General features: G+C 51.5%; 3 protein-coding genes across 3 annotated transcripts; 2 read left to right on the top strand and 1 right to left on the bottom strand.

The window, feature by feature from the left end:
- Positions 1 to 1,167: 1,167 nt before the first annotated feature.
- On the top strand, positions 1,168 to 3,391 carry COCSUDRAFT_22068 (rhomboid-domain-containing protein; the record flags this gene model as incomplete). The annotated part of the gene is made up of 7 exons (XM_005650237.1): positions 1,168 to 1,442; positions 1,563 to 1,618; positions 1,697 to 1,813; positions 1,928 to 2,113; positions 2,375 to 2,657; positions 2,998 to 3,120; positions 3,313 to 3,391. Coding segments are annotated over exons 1-7 (858 nt in total), but the record flags the coding sequence as incomplete, so codon positions are not given.
- Positions 3,392 to 7,202: 3,811 nt separating this feature from the next.
- COCSUDRAFT_12888 (hypothetical protein) lies at positions 7,203 to 9,163 on the top strand (the record flags this gene model as incomplete). Its single annotated transcript, XM_005650238.1, has 4 exons — positions 7,203 to 7,412; positions 7,696 to 7,831; positions 8,178 to 8,324; positions 8,682 to 9,163. 4 exons carry the CDS (start codon positions 7,203 to 7,205, stop codon positions 9,161 to 9,163), a joined length of 975 nt encoding a protein of 324 aa, XP_005650295.1.
- A 1,953-nt stretch (positions 9,164 to 11,116) lies between these two features.
- COCSUDRAFT_40031 (hypothetical protein) lies at positions 11,117 to 17,850 on the bottom strand (the record flags this gene model as incomplete). The annotated part of the gene is made up of 11 exons (XM_005650239.1): positions 11,117 to 11,314; positions 11,939 to 12,173; positions 12,754 to 12,893; positions 13,233 to 13,307; positions 13,569 to 13,616; positions 13,766 to 13,842; positions 15,173 to 15,284; positions 15,706 to 15,940; positions 16,362 to 16,482; positions 17,077 to 17,212; positions 17,740 to 17,850. 11 exons carry the CDS (start codon positions 17,848 to 17,850, stop codon positions 11,117 to 11,119), a joined length of 1,488 nt encoding a protein of 495 aa, XP_005650296.1.
- Between the last annotated feature and the right edge of the window lie 51 nt (positions 17,851 to 17,901).

A 17,901-nucleotide genomic window follows, 5' to 3' on the forward strand; every position in this document is an offset into this window, starting at 1 on the left:
GCTAAGCATGTCCACAAGATGCTGCATGCCACATCTCATACTGTCAAATGCCCGGCATCATGGATAGCACATCATGGACAGCAAAGCACTTCCTCTTCCTCAGCAGGTGTGACTTAGATGCCAGCATGCATGCGCACTGTTGTAAGTGGGTTGTGTGACGAGGTTGCAATTACTGAGCGCATCCTGACGACACTGAGCGGTTTGTGTTCTGCATCATAGTAAGCCGCAAAGTCCAGGCTTGCAAACATAATTTTTTTATCCGTGCCTGCCACTGCACAACAGATTTCCTCAATTTCCATGCATGTGCACCTGCAATCGGAAGGAGTCTAGTACAAGAAGCCTCCGGCAAGTACCAAGACATCTGAGATCTATGAAGTGACACGTACAGGTTAGCTGTGACACAGCTTCTTCCTTCATTGCAACAAGATCGCTCCATCCCCTGGCACAACAGAGAACAAAATGAGAGATTGATACTCGGCTTGTACATACATTTGGGCGGGGACGAGTGCAACACCATACTCACCCCTCATTCCATTCTCTGTGCAGAAGCTTGCGCCGCCGTAGTGCATCAATATTGCTCCCATCTGTGGCGAAATCTCTTTATTCATGTGGAGTGCAAGTGCCCCCAGGACTGCAGACTGAAATGCTACAGCAGATGTAGGATGAAAACGTTACTAATGGCAACATTTGCTGAGCCCGACACAATCTCAGCAACGACTTAGTGTACAGGGGCAAACCTGGCGTGACCAGCACTTTGTCCACAAGGAAGCCTAGACGCTTGCTGGAGCTTCGAAGCGCAATAAACGTCTCTGTGTCGTGGCCAGTGAGTTTTCGCAACACATTTTCGAATATTTCCTCTGGAAGATCCATCAGTGCAGTTTGCTTCACCATTCGCCCGGCCTGCTTTAGTAAAACTGCTTCATGCCCATGCCAGATGCCAGATGGAAAGTGTCTTAGACAAGGGTTTCACTTAGAGCAAAGGTCATAGGAGAGCAGATATTGCCTGGATAAGAATTACTCCGTACCTGTTGGCGTTATCAGGAAAGTTTCTGTGTGCAATATCGGACATGCATCAGTCATCATGCTTCATGCACAAGAATGGTCTACTCTGGCTATGCTCCCAAATCTTCTTCCTGGGATGCTTCATACCTTGCATTACAAAATTCGAAATTGCTCAGAATATTCTTCAAGTTTGAAAGAGACTCGTCGCTTGCATCCAAGTGCTTTCCAAGGCCATCAGCCATCCCTGGACATCCCATATTGTCTTCACTTCCTACTCGGCAGGGGAGTTGCTGTGTATTGTTCCAGCTTGTACACTTGTGAACTTTCAAAGCATCAGCGAGTCAGGAAAGCGGCGTCAAAGCATTCCATCCGGCGATTTGGGGAACCGGCATGGGCCTAAAACAAGATGACGCCCAGACAGCAATATGAACACTCAACAGGTGAGAGTTGACGCCTGAAAATAAAAGATGATAATCGATGGTTGTTGCTGATTGCCGTGATCTGGTGTCTGGGGTCAACAACTCTACTTCCTGGACTGAGCACTTTGTGAAATCCTGCAGGCCTCCATCTCCACGCGGGTGAAGATTTGGTTTGATGCTATCCCGCTAGTCACCAGGTGCGACATGTCTACGCTTCAACTTGCCGGCTCCCTTACTTGACACACTTGGCATGACATATCAGGACACATATGCAGGTCTGTGCTGGTTCTCTGTGTGGGAGTCTACATCTTTGGCCTCTTGACGGGCTTTGACGACCATGCGGCTGTCTGCCTAAACCCTCACATCCTTGTGGAGAGGTTTCAGGTCTTCAGGTGAGTGCGCTGCACCCACCCGGAGGTGGCCACATGGTCAAAATTTTCTGCGTCTTAGGAAGGTAGCATGCATCAAAATCTCATTGATAAGCGTGTTTGCGCTGCATGTGCCAGGCTGTTCACATCAGCATTCTTCCATGCGGGGCTGCTGCACATCGGCTTCAACATGCTGGCATTTGTGCCCGTTGCCATGTCACTGGAGCGCCAACTGGGCTCCCTGCAGACCCTGCACCTGCTCCTGATGCTTATCCTTGTGGGCGACATCTTCTACATCTCAGCCTCCTACCTGGCATCATTTGTGTGCGCTCCAGATTCCCAACTTCCTAGGCCGCACCTGCCCAAAAACGTTTGACATTTTGCCTGGAAGCCCTTTCAACCTGTTCTGGATGCAGCGGCCTTGTGAATTCATGTAGGATATGCTGAAGTCCCCTGCCAACTACAAGATTTACGATCTAAATGCAGTTTCACAGCGCATACTCGCAGGCGCACACAATTTTCATTGAACTTGAAGTGGCCTTGGCAGGTGACTGCACACGCTGACACTGGACTCCTGACATGCAGGCTGGCAGATGCGCGCAGCTACCTGGCCAGCTGCGCGATAGGTCTGTCAGGGGCAATTTTTGGGCTGATAGTGGTGGACAACGCATGCAGCGGCGCGCAGACCCGCTCCATCTTTGGCATGTTCACAGTTTCAGCCAAGTGGTACCCCTGGGCGCTGCTGGTATTCTGGCAATTGCTCATGCCGGGGGTGTCTTTCCTGGGACACCTGGGGGGTGTGTTGGCGGGGCAGGCCTACGTGTGGGGCTGGCTTCGGTGGCTGATGCTGTCAACCTCAGCCTACCAGGTGCTGCCTGCAAGCAATCTTACCTTGCCCGTATGTGTAACGCGGAAAAACATCCTTCCACACTCAGAACACAGCGCAACACAGGAACCTTATCTGAAAGGAACGTGCCTTCTGTTCTTCCAATTCAGCGCTCTCCATGTGCGTGCCCATTTATCGCACGTTACGTTCAAAAACCTAATGGCACATGTCACTGTGAGCGATGCTCGATGCTGGATCAGCTTTCCATCCAGTTGCTGCGAGAATCGTCACCTCACCACCCCACATGGCGGCTCAAGAAATATCGCCTGTGCAGCTCTTGCAAGGATTACAGAACTGAAAAAGTGCCTTGTGTTTTAATCAGGCGGCGGAGGGGTGGAGGGGACTGGACTGGTGCAGGCGCTGGGACTGCTACATCGCGCACACGGGAGCGGGGGCCCACCCCCCGGCCATGCAGCTGCCGACCAGCTACAACGCTAGCGTGCAGGCAGGTCCTCGGAAGCCTTTCACACTTGCCAGTCTGAGGCACTGGCGAAGCCATATATAACCGCCAAAATTCTTGGCCTGCCGGGCAGCTGTCGGGCTGGTCCTGGGTACCAAGAGCGGAAAAAATTTGCCGGTATTACTTAAATACTTAAAGGTAATGGTACCGGTCATTCATCAGATGCTTTGCATGCAGGCGGACTCCGGCCTGGCCGGCGCACTGCAGCGGCCGGCTGCATGGCTGCAGAGCACGTGGTCGTCCCCTCTGCGCGGCAGCGGCCGCGGCAGCGGCGGCAGCGGCGGCGGCGGCGGCGGCGGCGGCGAAGCCGGGAGGAAGCCTGCCGGGCAGGCGGGCAGCAGCATGGGCAGCTCTGGGCAGCCCGGCAGTGGACCCTTCAAGGGCAGAGGCCACACCCTGGGTGACTGCCTTCATACTAGACTTGCTCCACATCAGAATTTGCCATGATTTTTACCGGAACTTTTACCACTAGTCGATATGTAGTGGGCTCCATGACCATATTGCTTTGCCTGCAGATCACAAGCGACCCAGCTGCAGCTCTTTGTCTACTACATGTCGTTTTCAACATGAGCCCAGGACAGATGCCATGTGCATATTTACCATTTCTAAATCCTGTCATGTTTGATCAGGTGGGACGCCAACTGTGCCTCCGGCCAGCGCGGCGGCGGCTGCAGCGGCAGCTCGGATGGCCAAGGATGGCGGGGGCAAAATTGGGGTTGGTGGTGCCGGAAGCAAGGCAGACGCCAAAGGCAAACAGCCACAACAGCCAGCGGATGCTGTCAGTGCAGGTGAATGCAGACTCCCTCCGAAATGCCTTGAGCAATTTTAAAGCATTGCTCCCTGCAAGGCCTGGACAGAAGACAAAGAGTTGATTTGTGAAGCATATGCTGAAGTTGGCTGTATTGTTCTTACGGGGTTTGAGCTGGGTTCTTTGGTGAGTGTTCTCGCTAAATGTCTTGGCTGTCTGCAGGCGCAATGGAAGCTGGGTTGCATCAGCTTGCAGCAATGGGCTATGAGGAAGCAGCGGCAACCACAGCCCTTTCTGCTAGCGGGGGAGACGTGGCAGCTGCAGTGGAAATGCTCAGCAAGTCGTAAAATGTCTACCTTGCTGGCAGCAAGTTGCTACGTTGTACCGTACAACTTGTGCGCCAATGGGCTGAACTTGCCTGAGTCGGTAATAAGAGTTTGCAATGCTGGTATGTCACTTGACATCGTCGAGCACTCTCATGATCAGATTTCTCGAGACATTTTCGATGAAGCAGTTGATCAAATGCTTCATCGATAATGATTGTATGGCACAATTGAAATTTAAATGCAACAGTCATTTTTCCATGAACAGCAGTAGCATCTTCTTCAAAAATCAGAATTAAAGATAATGAAATGCCATTAAAATCAATTAGCGGCCTGCACAACGTCCAAACTTCCTCTTGTGTACACATCATGATATGCATCTGCTTTTGAAAGAAGTAAAGCATATAATCATAGGACTGCACATGTGACAGTGCAGACAAGGGCACATTTCAGATGTGCTCAAGTCATTTGACGGGCATGCCCTCTGCTCTTTGAGCACATCTGCTTGAAGCGTGCTGCTGAAGCACACTGAAATAATATGGCTCTAGCCTGTTCAGTCATTCAAATGCAGTGCCATATGCCAAGCCGAATGCACACCACCCAATTCGCTGACGGCTAGGTTGTAACAAAGGAATTGGCCAGCCCATGGCTAGCCTCTTGTTTAATGCATCTATTTCTGACAGAACAGCTGGGCAACCGACACCCCCAATTAAATGGCAGTTTCAATGTCCCGCGTGTACAGGAGAAACGCGGTGTCGAGAGAACCCCCATCAAGGCTTCTCATGGGGGCTCTTGTAGCCCTTCTCTATGCGCCTGATCAGGCGTGCAGGATTGCCTGCCACCAGGGTCCAGGGCTCCACATCCTTGGTCACCACAGAGCCAGCGCCAATTGTGGCTCCCTCCCCCACTGTGACTCCGCCTGCATAAATTGAATCCACATCAGTCAGACGGAGTTGAAGTTGCATGGCGGACATGCTCCAGTAAAGCACACAGAAAAGCTCAAACGCATTTTGCAGCCAGCGTCTCTGACAGCGTCCATGGAGAACTTCAGTACTTACTGGTACGGACGCTCCTTCGCAAGCTGAGCCTAGAAATTACTGGCCGTTTCAAAGTGTTAACATTGCACAGAACGGCGCTTCTCTCACCTAAGATGATTGCGCTGCCGCCAATCCAGACATTATCACCGATGGTGATCCCCCGCGCATATTCCGGTCCCCTCAGGCCGTCCCTGACAGAGGGGTCCAGTGGGTGAGCCGGGGGGTACAGCTGCACCATTGGGCCCATCAGAACCTGCACAGCACTTCGATCATTCGCAGTGAAATTCTGATCATGCCATGGGGTGAACCCCAGAAGTGGTATCATGCAGCCCGTCAAGATTCTCCAAAATATCAATAGGATAGCCGCGCGCACGTCCTTGCCGATGTTGATAGGGGCGCAGTCCAGAAAACAGCAGTTGAAATTCATGTAGCAGCCCGAGCCCATTGTGATGTTGTAGCCCTGAAAAAACAGGAAGAAGTCATCTGCCAGTACTGCGCAGGGTCACACTGACTTTGATTGACAAGGTGCGTCAACGTGACAAAGAGATGGATCTAGTGCAGGGCGTCTGCTCACATAGTCCACAGTGAAGGGCGGCTCAATGAAAGCTGGCTTGGTCACGTCCATGTTGCCATGGAACATGCGTTTGAGTATCTCAAACCGCTTGTCCTGCTCATCACCTGCAACATAGAAATCAATGACTATAAGGCAGCCTCATAAGTGCTGGAGGACGCCTGATGACCCCACAATCTTGCTCCTCAGACAGGGTGATCTGTGGGATTTAGACCTTTATTCACTTGATTGGATTACAGCCCCCTAAAAATTGTAATAATGTAAGATACCTGTAGTGCGGTTGTACTCATCACAAATATGGCGTGCTGCAGTGCGTTCTGCAGCGAGCTGTGGATCGCTTGCAATGTAGAACCTTTCGGCGATCATCTTCTCCTTCTCGGTTGTCATTGTTTCTCTTCTGCACCTGCTTGGCTCTTTTACTAAATAAGTTCAAATCTGTCGCTGATCTCGCTCGAAGTCAATGCTTCAAGACGGTTATCTGAATGTAGACCTATATGTACTTCGACCCCACAAGAGTTGCGAGGCCTGCCTCTAGCTAGGGACGCAGACTATCGCATTGGTACTGATACGAATGGGACTATTGCAATCTTTATGCGCATTTATCTGTCTATCATGCCAGTTTCCTGTAGCTGCCTTCGAGCATAACGTACTTCCCAGCTGTTCCCAATTTTGGCTCCGCTTGATCTCCACGCTGGCACCCGTCTTATCTGCTCCATTTGCAATCTGGGTCCTTTCAAAGCAAATTCAGATTTAGAAATTCGCTAATATCGAAGAAAAACATTCTATTAAGCTCCTTGTCACACGCAATCTTTTTTTTTATTGATGAAATCTCTCACACAAAGTCTTTGCACTTGACGATCAGAAACTGGTTTCTGTACTGATATCGCAAGAAATTTCATTAAAGTGTTGGTCCTCGCATCTGCAAAGTTCAATGCAGTCATCTCTACTGCCATTAAGAGCACAGAATGTTGCTGGGCCATCCTCTGCTTTTGTGCCCTGCGTCGGGTTCAACTCTAGGTACGCTCAGTTTCTAACCATGCAGAATTGAATTTAACGTTGTTTACATCCCCTACAAGGAAAACGCAAGGACTCTGACTCGTTCTCGGTGTGTTGATCAACATCAGGAGCCAAGGCAGGCATAGGCAAGGGCGCAATACCCTTGCCGTTAGAGCATCTGCAGAGTTAGGTAGAGCTGCTGCAGGCTATCATGAGCATCTGTCTGCCCTCATGTACAGCCTGGCAGATGCTGCTGCAGCTCAGCCTGCCGCAATCCAGGTACATACTCTGCAAAAAATGCCACCCAAGCCTGCAGCCCATGAAATAATTTACAGTTCTGTCAAGTAGCATCTTCCGCAGGTCATGTAGAGACATAAGCCCCCCTCTCAAGCATGTCACGGGTACTTCATCATTGGAGATGTTCTGCTCTGCAGGCAGCGGCGCAGGATGATGGCTGGCTGGCGCCGATATCGAGTGGCTTGAACTACTCGCTGCAGCAGATTCAGACGGGGCTGGATCAATTACACGTCCCGTACTCGTATGGCTGGGCCATCATCGTGCTCACAGTCGGCACCAAAATCCTCACCTTCCCCTTCACCAAAGTCCAGGCATGTGCTCCTGGCCTGTTCAGCTTCTTTAGCAAGAATCAGCCCATACTGACCGATCAGCATGGTCTCTTCTTGTGTGTCCCGTGCAAACAGACGGTCAGCACTGATCATACACAGGGAGTCAGTGGCTAGCATCTTTCAAATGGAGCATCTTATACTTCCATGCTGCAATGGGTGTTTGCCCTGACTTGGCTCTTTAGGAGAGGACCACTTGACTTGCCGTGGGGCATGTGCGCGCTCCACCGTTGGTCATCCTTGCGCAATCCTGCACCCACAGGTGGAGTCAGCTCTGGCGGTGCAGAAGCTCAAGCCGACAATAGATGCAATCAAGCGTCAGTACGGCGAAGACAAGAACTCCATCCAGAGGGAGACCTCTGCGCTCTATGAGGCCTCCGGTGTCAACCCAGCTGCCGGTGAGCCCCACACTGCTGCCCCAAGCATGTATTGCACCTGATGTGTGCTGTTCTGGGCCCCTATGCATTGTTTCCAGTTGTGTAATGGTATCTGGAGATGTGACTACCGTGCAAATGGATCCTTGCTCATGTAACATTGCCTTTGAAACCGAGGAATTGTTGGGAGGAGTTTGTTACATATAGCGTGGCATTGCATGCATTGTGCGAAAAAATGTGAGGATGTGGCTTTCACAGTAGGAGTTTGCAGGTGTGTTGCTGGAAGCGCATATCTGGGGGTTTAGGGAGTGTGAATTGTTTAGAGCGCATTTCCGGAGGCTTAAAGGGTGCGGAATGCATGTGTGTGCAGGGTGCCTGCCTACTCTGGCGACTATCCCCATCTTTTGGGGCCTGTACAGGACGCTGTCCAATGTGGCCTCGGCCGGCCTGCTCACAGAGGGCTTCTACTGGATCCCCTCACTCTCTGGGCCCACCTCCCTGGCTGCCCAGCGGGCAGGTGACACTCCCCCCTGCCATGCCCTTCGTCCCGGCAATAGCAGTCCTAGCGCAGCGGGAAACGGAGGAATCAACTGGAGTTGGCTGGAAAGAAAGTGTAGTGTACTGGGTCCGTCAATGCAGCCTGATGCAGCTTCTTTGAATAGCCGGAATAGCTCATGATGGTTCCCTAGGTGTCAGTCAAGCAGTTAGCACTGAAAGCACCAAGCTGGGACCTGCACACCTCAAAATGTACTCACATGCTCTGGATAAAGAATGCAGATCACTTTGCATGGAACCTGCACCAGTCATGAACAGTCTCATCACTGATGACTGATAGTGACCGGATAAATTTTTTAAACTCCACACCTGCGCGCAGGCACTGGCACAGCGTGGCTCTTCCCATTCGTGGACGGCGCGCCGCCGGTCGGCTGGGAGGACGCAGCGCGCTATTTGGCGCTGCCAATCGCGTTAGTCGCCGCGCAGTTCGCGTCTTCGGCCGTCATATCTCCCCCCATAGACGACGAGGACAAGAATGCAGCGTTTTCAAAGGGGCTGCTGATCGCCGTGCCCTTCATGGTCGGCTGGTTCGCGCTGAACGTTCCCTCCGGCCTCAGCCTGTACTACTTCTCCAATACTATCATCACCAGCGGCATCCAGATCTGGCTGCGCAAGCTTGGAGGTGCTTACTCACCCCTACTTTTACTCACCTTTATTCACTGGCCGACTGTGCGCGCTTGCTCGTCGTTTCTCTGTTGTCCCAGGCAGGCAAATTCATGCGCGTCCTTGTTTCTGGTCCCAGGCAACCACTTGTTTGCTTGTTGGGCAAGGCGGGACTTTTATGTACAGCTGTCTTGGTAATATGCTCGTTTTCAAGACTGTGAAGGGATCTTCTTCTTGAGGATGTGCCTGGCATTGGCGCAGCACTGTGTCTCCTTGATCTTCTGTGACAGGTGGTAGCTACATACTAGCTCATACAGTGCCCAACTGAGAGCTTTGGTATAGGAGAAGCAGTGGAAGCAATGTTGGTGTGTGGCTGTGTCGCAGGCGCAAAGGCGTTTGAGTGGCAGCAGGAGATTGGGCTGAATCAGGCGAGGCGCTCAGGGGAGGTGGCTGTGTTGGACAACCTGCTGGAGTTCCACCTGGAGGAAGCCGGCCCCAGCGGCCAGCAGCTGCTCGGCAGCAGCGATGCAGCTTCCGCAGCAGCTGCCTCACAGGTGCCATACTTACTTCAAACCTAGTCCAAGCTCACTCCACACCTGCATCCCTGTGCTTGCTCGCTGGGCATGCCTGCCAAATTGTGTTCAATGATGATTGCTGGAGATCTGTAGGGCATGAACAGATTTGAGTGAAACAATTCACCAAGGCTGCAAATCATTCTAAGCGTTCCTGGCATTCCAAAAAATCCCACATTTCCTTACATCATGGAGTGGCGAGACTTGTTGTAAGCAAGAATTTGTGCTCAGCAGGAAGGGGATGCAATTGTGTCGAGCGGGGGAAACGGGGCTGCGCCGTCAGCAGCGGCGGCTGGCGCCGGAGAGCCGGCAGCGCAGTCGATGCGCGCCAAGCGGAAGCGACAATCCATCCTGGAGGCGCAGGGCACCGTGACTGCATGAGAGGGCGTATGTGCATTGCGATATACTATACAGTGTATATTTGACATCGAGTATCGTAAAAGTGGCCAAGATTGACTGAGACTATCGTGTGTGATCAAAGGCTTGGTCAGGACAGCATGCAGGTTATGGAAGATGCACTCCTTGCACCTGCTGATTACTTGGCCATATGTTGTGGAGGGTGTGCAGGGTGCAATGTGTAAAGCAGGTGTCCTGCTTGCATGCGAGCATCATGCAGATGATATCAGGGGATCGATCCCCTTGCTCCAGATACAGACATTATGTGTTACAACTTTGGTGCACAACATCACACGATTTTGTTCAGATCTCAAGTTTTATTTCTTATATAGAACCATGAGCGGCAACAAAAAGCATCAATTGATGAAATCCAGGGGCACCAGTAAACCAGTTGGTTGCAAGCTTATGAAATCTCAGCTCGTCCCAATTCTGCGTGTGCATCCACTTGCATGCCCCGTGTAAATTGTTGAAGTGACAAAGAAGCTCAGGCAACCAGGTTGCCACACTGGACTCCCCCTATGTACCATTGCAGCCATCAAATCAGCAACCGTCAATAATAGACACGATAATGCCTGCAAAGCAACACCTGTGACAAACAGACATGGCGGCGTCCTGTAATCAGCCAAAAATAATGCTTGATGCGCGAGACTTTGATCTTGCTCCCAGGCAAAAACAAAATTCTGATCGCAACGATACACAGGTACTGGGAAAACAATCCTTAGGATCATGCAGTCTCGATCAGCTCTGCTTGGAAAGCTTTGCCGTATTCTTACTGCATTATTCAGAACAGTGCAGAACATGCGCCGCAAGGGATCACGAGCATCAGCCAAGCCTATGCTATTGTACCCTGCCTGACCCATACACATCAGCGCTTGACATGCACATGCCTGTACAACAGTCTGCCCATACCATCAATCAGGCCCTTTCAAATAGTGTGCTCTACTCCTTTACTTGCTGCCGGCTGACCCAAGCACGCATCAAACCAATGCTGCTCTGTCATCCAAAGTATTGCCAATAGCTCTTGCAGAATGTACCCACGTCCGCAATACTTGAATCATGCCTTCAAGAAATATCAGTCCCCCTTCAGGAACATCAGTCCAAGCACACGTGCACGCAGTGCAAGCCGGAGATTTGGCATGCGAACCTTGTATCCTTTCAATGCCCTTACATACCCTGGCCATATTTACCCCTGGCCAGGGTAGATGGTGCCGTCCTCTCCAATGTAGATGCCGTAGCTCTGCACCAGGTTGGCCTTGGGGACGCCCTTAGGGTATGCCCCCACGAGGTCGGAGAAATAGAGGGAGAAAAAGGGAGTTGTGCCGGGCTCCTTGGATGCGTAGTCAAATCGCAAGCCAACGTTGGGCACAACTCCGGTGGATCCCTGCAGAGCACATCAAGTGCTTTGAAAGCGACTCATCTGTGAGAAGTATCAACGGATGCGCACTTGGGTCATATTGAGATTGATCTGACCCAGTACCGGCGAGCGCTGAATACCTAACTCAGTAGGGGGCAGACCCCCCGCCAGACCACACATATGCAACCTTCTGCACCCATTGATATGATGGTGCATGCCCTCGGGTACACTACATCATCACTGTTGGCGTCGCAGGTCAGCAGACGCTTTCACCGAGCAGCACAAGGTGCACATGACATTCTTGCCCCAGGTTGCCAGCATACCACATGCGGGTGCCGGCGCGCATGCACCTCTTCCCCAGGTGTCTGGCACTATATAGGGTACAGCCTCCTGTCTTGTCCATCGCATTTCCAAAGTGCATTCCCCAGTGGGGAAAAGGCCACAAAGGAGGGCAGCACAACACACTGAAGCCCTGATAGTAGCTCCCCGGGAGCATTACACCCTCCCCAATACTCAAAGTCTTGTGGTGCTCGAGCCAGGCCTGCCATTTTCACACCCTGCTATGCATGCTGTCCCACCTAAAGGACAGCACTGACTATGATTGACCAGAGGGGTACACACAGAAGGCACAAGGAGGGTCAGGGGGCGCACAAGGGTGGATAAGCGAACGATGACGGGCTCGGAGGGGGTTTTGGAGAGGAATCCGGTGGTGGATGACACGGAGGGAGGGACCACTGTGGAGGTCTGCTCCTGAGGAAGGATGAGCAGCGCCTTGAGGAAGGTGAAGCTGCTGCCTGACTTCGTGGCAGTTTCCAGGAAGCTGCGCGAGTCCTGGTTGAAGATGTACACCGCCGCAGCCTGGTCCGTCAGCAGCTGCTGCTTGATCCTGCAAATTGCAGTCAGAAACCCATTTCTTGGTACATATTTATGTGCATATCTATGGCGCAAGGCAGCACTGGAGTTCATTGACAAAGTCAGTAGATGCAAAAATTTCTGCCTCGCCATTTTTAGTGCTCAAAAGAAACCTGTGTGCAATGCTGTCACGCCGCAAGTCAATCTGCCCAGTGATCTGCTTGGTGCTCAGGTATAAAATGCCTTGCATTGACTTATTGCCGTTTGAGCAAACCGATTGCTGCTGAAATGTTGCCAGCAGGTGAGTAGTATTCAAGAGATGTCCGGAATGATTGCATCAAGCAAAAATAACTTGACGTGTTACCACAGGTATGTAGGGCTGCAAACTATATGTACCCGCTCTCGGGGGCCGGTAAAAACACTGAGCACCGTGCCCGCAGTTGATTGGGTCTTGCATGGATCCGGCGAGTCCCACAAGGGGTGCGACTTTGGCAGCCTGCAACTGGAGTTTGTCTGCAGAAGCCTCTTGCCTCTTGGGCAATGAAAGGATGTAAGACTGATGACACTAATGAAATGTATGCTCTAAGGTGGGCGGGAAGAAAAGGAGCGCTCACGAGCCGTAGAAGGTGAGGCGGTCTGAGGTGGCCAGCAGCTTGCGCGAGCTGTTGGTTGGGTTCAGCAGCGCATTCAGGACGAGCTCGATGAACTCCTGGGGAAGTGTGCAGGTTGGGCCTCCTGTCTGGAATGGGAGCGTCTGCGCACACAAGAAAATCAAATAGTTAGGCCCCACTTTATTTTGCGCCTCCCCTGCCTAACGCCCTCTCAGGGGACTCTTAAATGAATTGACGGGAGTCCCCTGGCCCTTTGTGGCTGCTGGCTGCCTCCAGAAAGAGTGGAGATTTCCAGAAGGGCACTGCATAACAGTGGAAATGCAATTGCACGCGAAGAATCCAAGCTCTCAGCCGGCGGCTTGGAAAGGGAGAGTGACGTGCAGTCATCCCTGCTGGCATGTCATTGGATTGCAGACAGCAACTCACGAGGTCATTTCTGATAGCTTAGTCAGGATCCAGTGCATGAGAAGTGAAGCTAGCACCAGCAGCTTGCGACGGTTGTAGGGTGCATCTTCAAATCCCTCCTCAAATCTCTCCGAGAGCCTTCTCTTCCTCAGCTGCGTGCAAAGCAGCACACGATGAGAATCCTCTCAGACGAAGACTTGAGCTGATCATTACACATGCACCCTTGGCTGTCGGCCCTTCTTTTCAACAAGGCTCTCATGCGATGCTTGGAACAGTGATGCAGCTGCTGAGGGAGTTGAGCTAAATTGCCAGATTAAATTTTGTCTCTAAGGTCAGCTACACAAGATGGGCTTCTGAAGGTGGGGCACAGGAAGCACAGAAGGTGTAGGCCTTGATGTGAACCCAGAACATACCGGAGCTTTAGGAGTTGTTATGTACATAGCTCCATTTGTCAGGGAACTCTGCACATATCGCACGTGTAGATTTAATCAGTGCAACAGCGAAGACCAGGATGCTTGTCAGGAAGGCTGGGCAATCATTCAACACTCAGTCGTGGAAGAGCTGTGCGTGCCTGAATCTTGGAAGTCACTGGGACCAGCCTGTTGATGACCTGAGTTGTCTGTGCAAATGCAGCTTGAGCCAGGAAAAGCGTGGCGATCGCCACAAAGATAGCGTAGCAACTCATGCCTGCAAGCATATAACAAGATGCACCAGATGGAATTGGGATCTGCTGTAACTTGGGTAGATGAGAAGAACCGATGAGCAACACTGAAGGATGTCAACAGATGTTGCACATTGCTGGTCCATGGGAACAATGAGGATCCAAGGAGATGGCCATAAATGGACACCTTGCAGCTGCTTGTATCCGTAAGAAGCTGCGAGAAGCAAGAAGGGAGTAGGAAGCTCCAATCGACGCGAGATCGCAACTATCTGCGATTTATTATTCTGAAATCTAGAAGTTTTCTGCAAGGCTGTGCGTGTGGAGCTGCGAAAGGTGGGCTTTCGAAATTCACGTGCCGCCCCGCCAAATGCCAGGGGTCATGAAATTTTATAGAAATTTTGCCCCCATTGGCTTGGTCCCAGATGGATCCTAGATTTGCATGCAGACTCTGCATTGCAGAGTGAATCTTTAAAAAAAGGAATGCACGTGTGTTTGTGTGATCGAGCTTCTGAGGTGTGAACGACTTAGAATTCAAACACATTGCCTATAGGCCAGCAGATAGCATGCGCATGCCGCGGCCGGATCTGGCCTCATTCAATTCAAATTATACTTTACTGCAACCAAGTAATTCACACTTTGGAGGCAAAACGGTGTCCAGAGTTGAGCACGCCTTCAGGCAGTTTACAGGCGATTTCATCTTCAAGAGCAAGTTTCTGAGTCAAGTCCACCCAGGCACAACCAAAATCTCTCTGATCCAAGAACTTCATCAATTAGCTGTTCCTCCAAATCGTAATGTTGACATCAGAATTAAGTCCTTTCTTCAATTTGTCTCAGCTACGACAGTGTCGTAACGACACCACTGTGTTTACGTTACAGCCTTTGCTCCGTCAGACTTATTGACAATCCTCAAGAGCAAGACAATCCTTAAGGACAGATCTAAAATCTATTCTACCGCAATGAAATCAATAATTGAACACCTGAGTGCAGACTCCTGCCACTTGCGGCAGCGGTCATGCTTCAGTATAAATGCAAGACCGCTACCTAGGAACCCCAATGCAGAGCAGCAGATGCTCAAACGGATATCCACAAATCCAACCGGAACAGCAGCAGCCGTTTGTATTGTTCATGCAAAATTTACAGGAATCACACCTTATCTGGAGCACTTCCTTAAGTAGCAGCGGCTTATGTGCTGACTGCTGATCAGCGCAGTCAGCCATTACTACTACTCTGGCTTTTCCATCATGCCTGCCGCGCAGCACAGACCCACAGAGCCTCACGTATGGCTGTGGGCGGAAACCACTGACTGAGTCAGGTTCAGGTTGAAGATCTGTGCCAGGTTAGGCAGGGGTAGGCCACCCTGGTCGGGTGTGCCCACTCGGTCTGTATAGTAGAGTGAGATGAGCGGCGAGCCCACTGTCTGAGAATAATCAAATCGCAGCGCAACCTGGGGAGCGTAGCCTGTGGAACCCTGCATGCGAAAGGCATACAGTGTTAGCTAGGAATATATACATTTTTGCGTGACCAAGCGCACACAACAGGCATATGGACAGGGCTACCGTTGCTTTGTCAGGCATGTGGGGATCAGCTTTAAATAAACGTCAGGATATTCTGCAAAGGACCAAACTGCCTCCATTGTAGAGGGTCTTCAGTGCAGATTCTGTACCCACTTGCTGCTAGAAGCAGCCAGTGTCAAACACAAGCATGCTCTTGGGTTGCACCAAACTGTACTAATCACTGCTCCTGTCAGTCAGAGCAACAAAAAGACCCAGCCGCCTAGGGGCTGAATAACATCAGTAACAGCATTCAACAGATCAAAAACCAAAATCGTGTCGTGCCACAGTGAGGGACAGGTTTGCAGCAGCGGGTGAGTCAGCAAACGGGTGAGTCACCTGTGTGGTGAGGTGGACGATGGTGGGGTGTGTGAAGTCCTTGGGCATGAACCCAGTGGTGGAGGTGACATAGGGGGGCATATTTGTGGCACTCTGCTCCTGGGGCAGAATGAGGAGCGCCTTGAGGAAGGTGAAGGTGGTGCCGGACTGTGTCGCGATGTTCAGGAATGGCACGGAGTCCTGGCCGAACACGTAGTTGGCCACAGCTCGGTCTGACACCACCCCCTGCTTGATCCTGCGTGGCAACAGGAGGTTTTAGAACGCAACATGGCAGCACGCTGCATGCATGCGTAACGATTTTGTTTTTGATAAGCGCAGTACTTCCGCCCAGTACTGATGACATGCTCGCCAAAGCAGAGACGCCAGGAGGACCAGCCAAAAGAGGCTGGGCAGCTCGATTCGAGAGCAATTCACAGATTGGTGAAGTAGGAAAATGATATGTAACCAATCAACTGCATGCATGCGGTCATTGCGAGAGTCTCTAGTCGCTGCGAGTTCAGAGCATGCAAGACTGCGGGGTTGCACATGACAGACTCAAGACATCCTGCAGGCGCAGGTTGCTCGTGCAGGCAAAGGCATGGCATAAGTAAGTGCAGGGAGGAGAGTAATGGAGGCAATTAGACTGCAGCACAAGAGGGGGGTGAGGAAATACTAACGTTCCGTAGAAAGTTAGCTGGGTGACTTGCTGCAGGAGCCTGCGTCCGATGGTGGTCATGTTGTCTGTCAGAGGGCCCAGCACGCTCTGGGTGAACTCAGGGGACATCACGGCAGGTTGACCTGCAAAAACACAGAAGTCCATTACCAGCTCGATCTTGACTGACCCTGTGAAGTTGAAACCTTGAGCAAAGCTCTAGACCCTGCTTTCTACAGTTGACAAGTTTTATGTACGGCGTTTCTGCATGCAGCTCATATGCTCCTTCATCAGCAGGCTTTGAACGCTGGGCGTTAGAAGAGAACCAAAGTGGGACTGCCAAGCAGGGATGAGGGTGCATCGTGGCTTTGTGGATTCAAGGTGTCAACAAAAGCAAGCAGCATGACCACAGTCTGCAAGACAGTTGTGGACACTTTGACTCGGACTCAGGCGGACACGATATACGATATTCTGTCAATGCCCTTCACCAAATAATCAGACTTTGGCAGCGCTCACAGCAGGTATCCTCAGCGTCACCTACAGATTTCTACCGAGCTCTCTGAGGCATGCAAGAACCAATCCTTTTCGAGCGATGGTGGATGCAGGTGAGGGGACAGAGCAGCTGCATGGTGAAGTCCATCCCAAGCAGGATGTCTCATTCCGCTGCTTCAGTGACGACAAAGTCCAGAGTGTACCTGTGCCGGTTAAATAATGATCTGACAGAAGTGTGCTGTGCGCACCATAGATCTGATAGCCATTCATTTCCTGCGCCTTGCGCTCTTTGCGGCCGCCAAGCATGCCCGTGAAGTCCTCGTCAAAATAGTCCATGTTGCCAAATAGGCCCTTTGCGCCCAGCAGGCTCCTTCTCTTCCTCGACTGTACACACTCAGCACCAGACTTACTATTGTTTTTCTAACAAATTTTACAACCTCTTCCTGCCATGAGGATACACCCAGCAGCCGTCTAAGGCTGCCAGCTAATGTTTTTGTTACGAGCTGTTCTAGGCTATTACATCTGCAGGTAATGGCTGCCACGTGTTTTACCCCTTGTTGACCTCGCCAGATCCAAGCAAGACATAACCAACCGTGGGTACGGCGCTCAGAATTCAATCGGGCCCCGCCGGCCGGGGCCTGGAGCAGGAGCCTCACAGCTGATATTGCAAATGGTACAAGTGCTCAGCAAAATTACGTGAGGCAAGCAGGCACAGAGAATGTGTTTCGGTTGTCATGTGGAGGTTGATGTACCGGACTGGAAGGGGTGACTCCAACTCCAGGACCATTAGTGAGGCTGCTCTGCAGGCACAAATGCAAGTATGAGCTGAATTGCTCCGAGTAGAAAACAGCATCCCGGTAGGGAGAAGCGTTCATGTTTGGGCCTCTCCGTGATATTGAGAGGCGCTGTACCTGGATCTTGTCGAATGTAGGCACTACTTTGTCGATGGGTTGACTCGTCTGTGCGAGTGCGCTGCCGAGCAGCAGCACCGCTGTCAGACCTCCAAGTACGTAGGCCTCCATTTGAAGCCTGCATTTCACGTTCTAAGTTCAACACCATCTAGACGAGGCTCG

This window comes from Coccomyxa subellipsoidea (assembly GCF_000258705.1).
Source record: "Coccomyxa subellipsoidea C-169, whole genome shotgun sequence".
Taxonomy (NCBI): domain Eukaryota; kingdom Viridiplantae; phylum Chlorophyta; class Trebouxiophyceae; family Coccomyxaceae; genus Coccomyxa; species Coccomyxa subellipsoidea.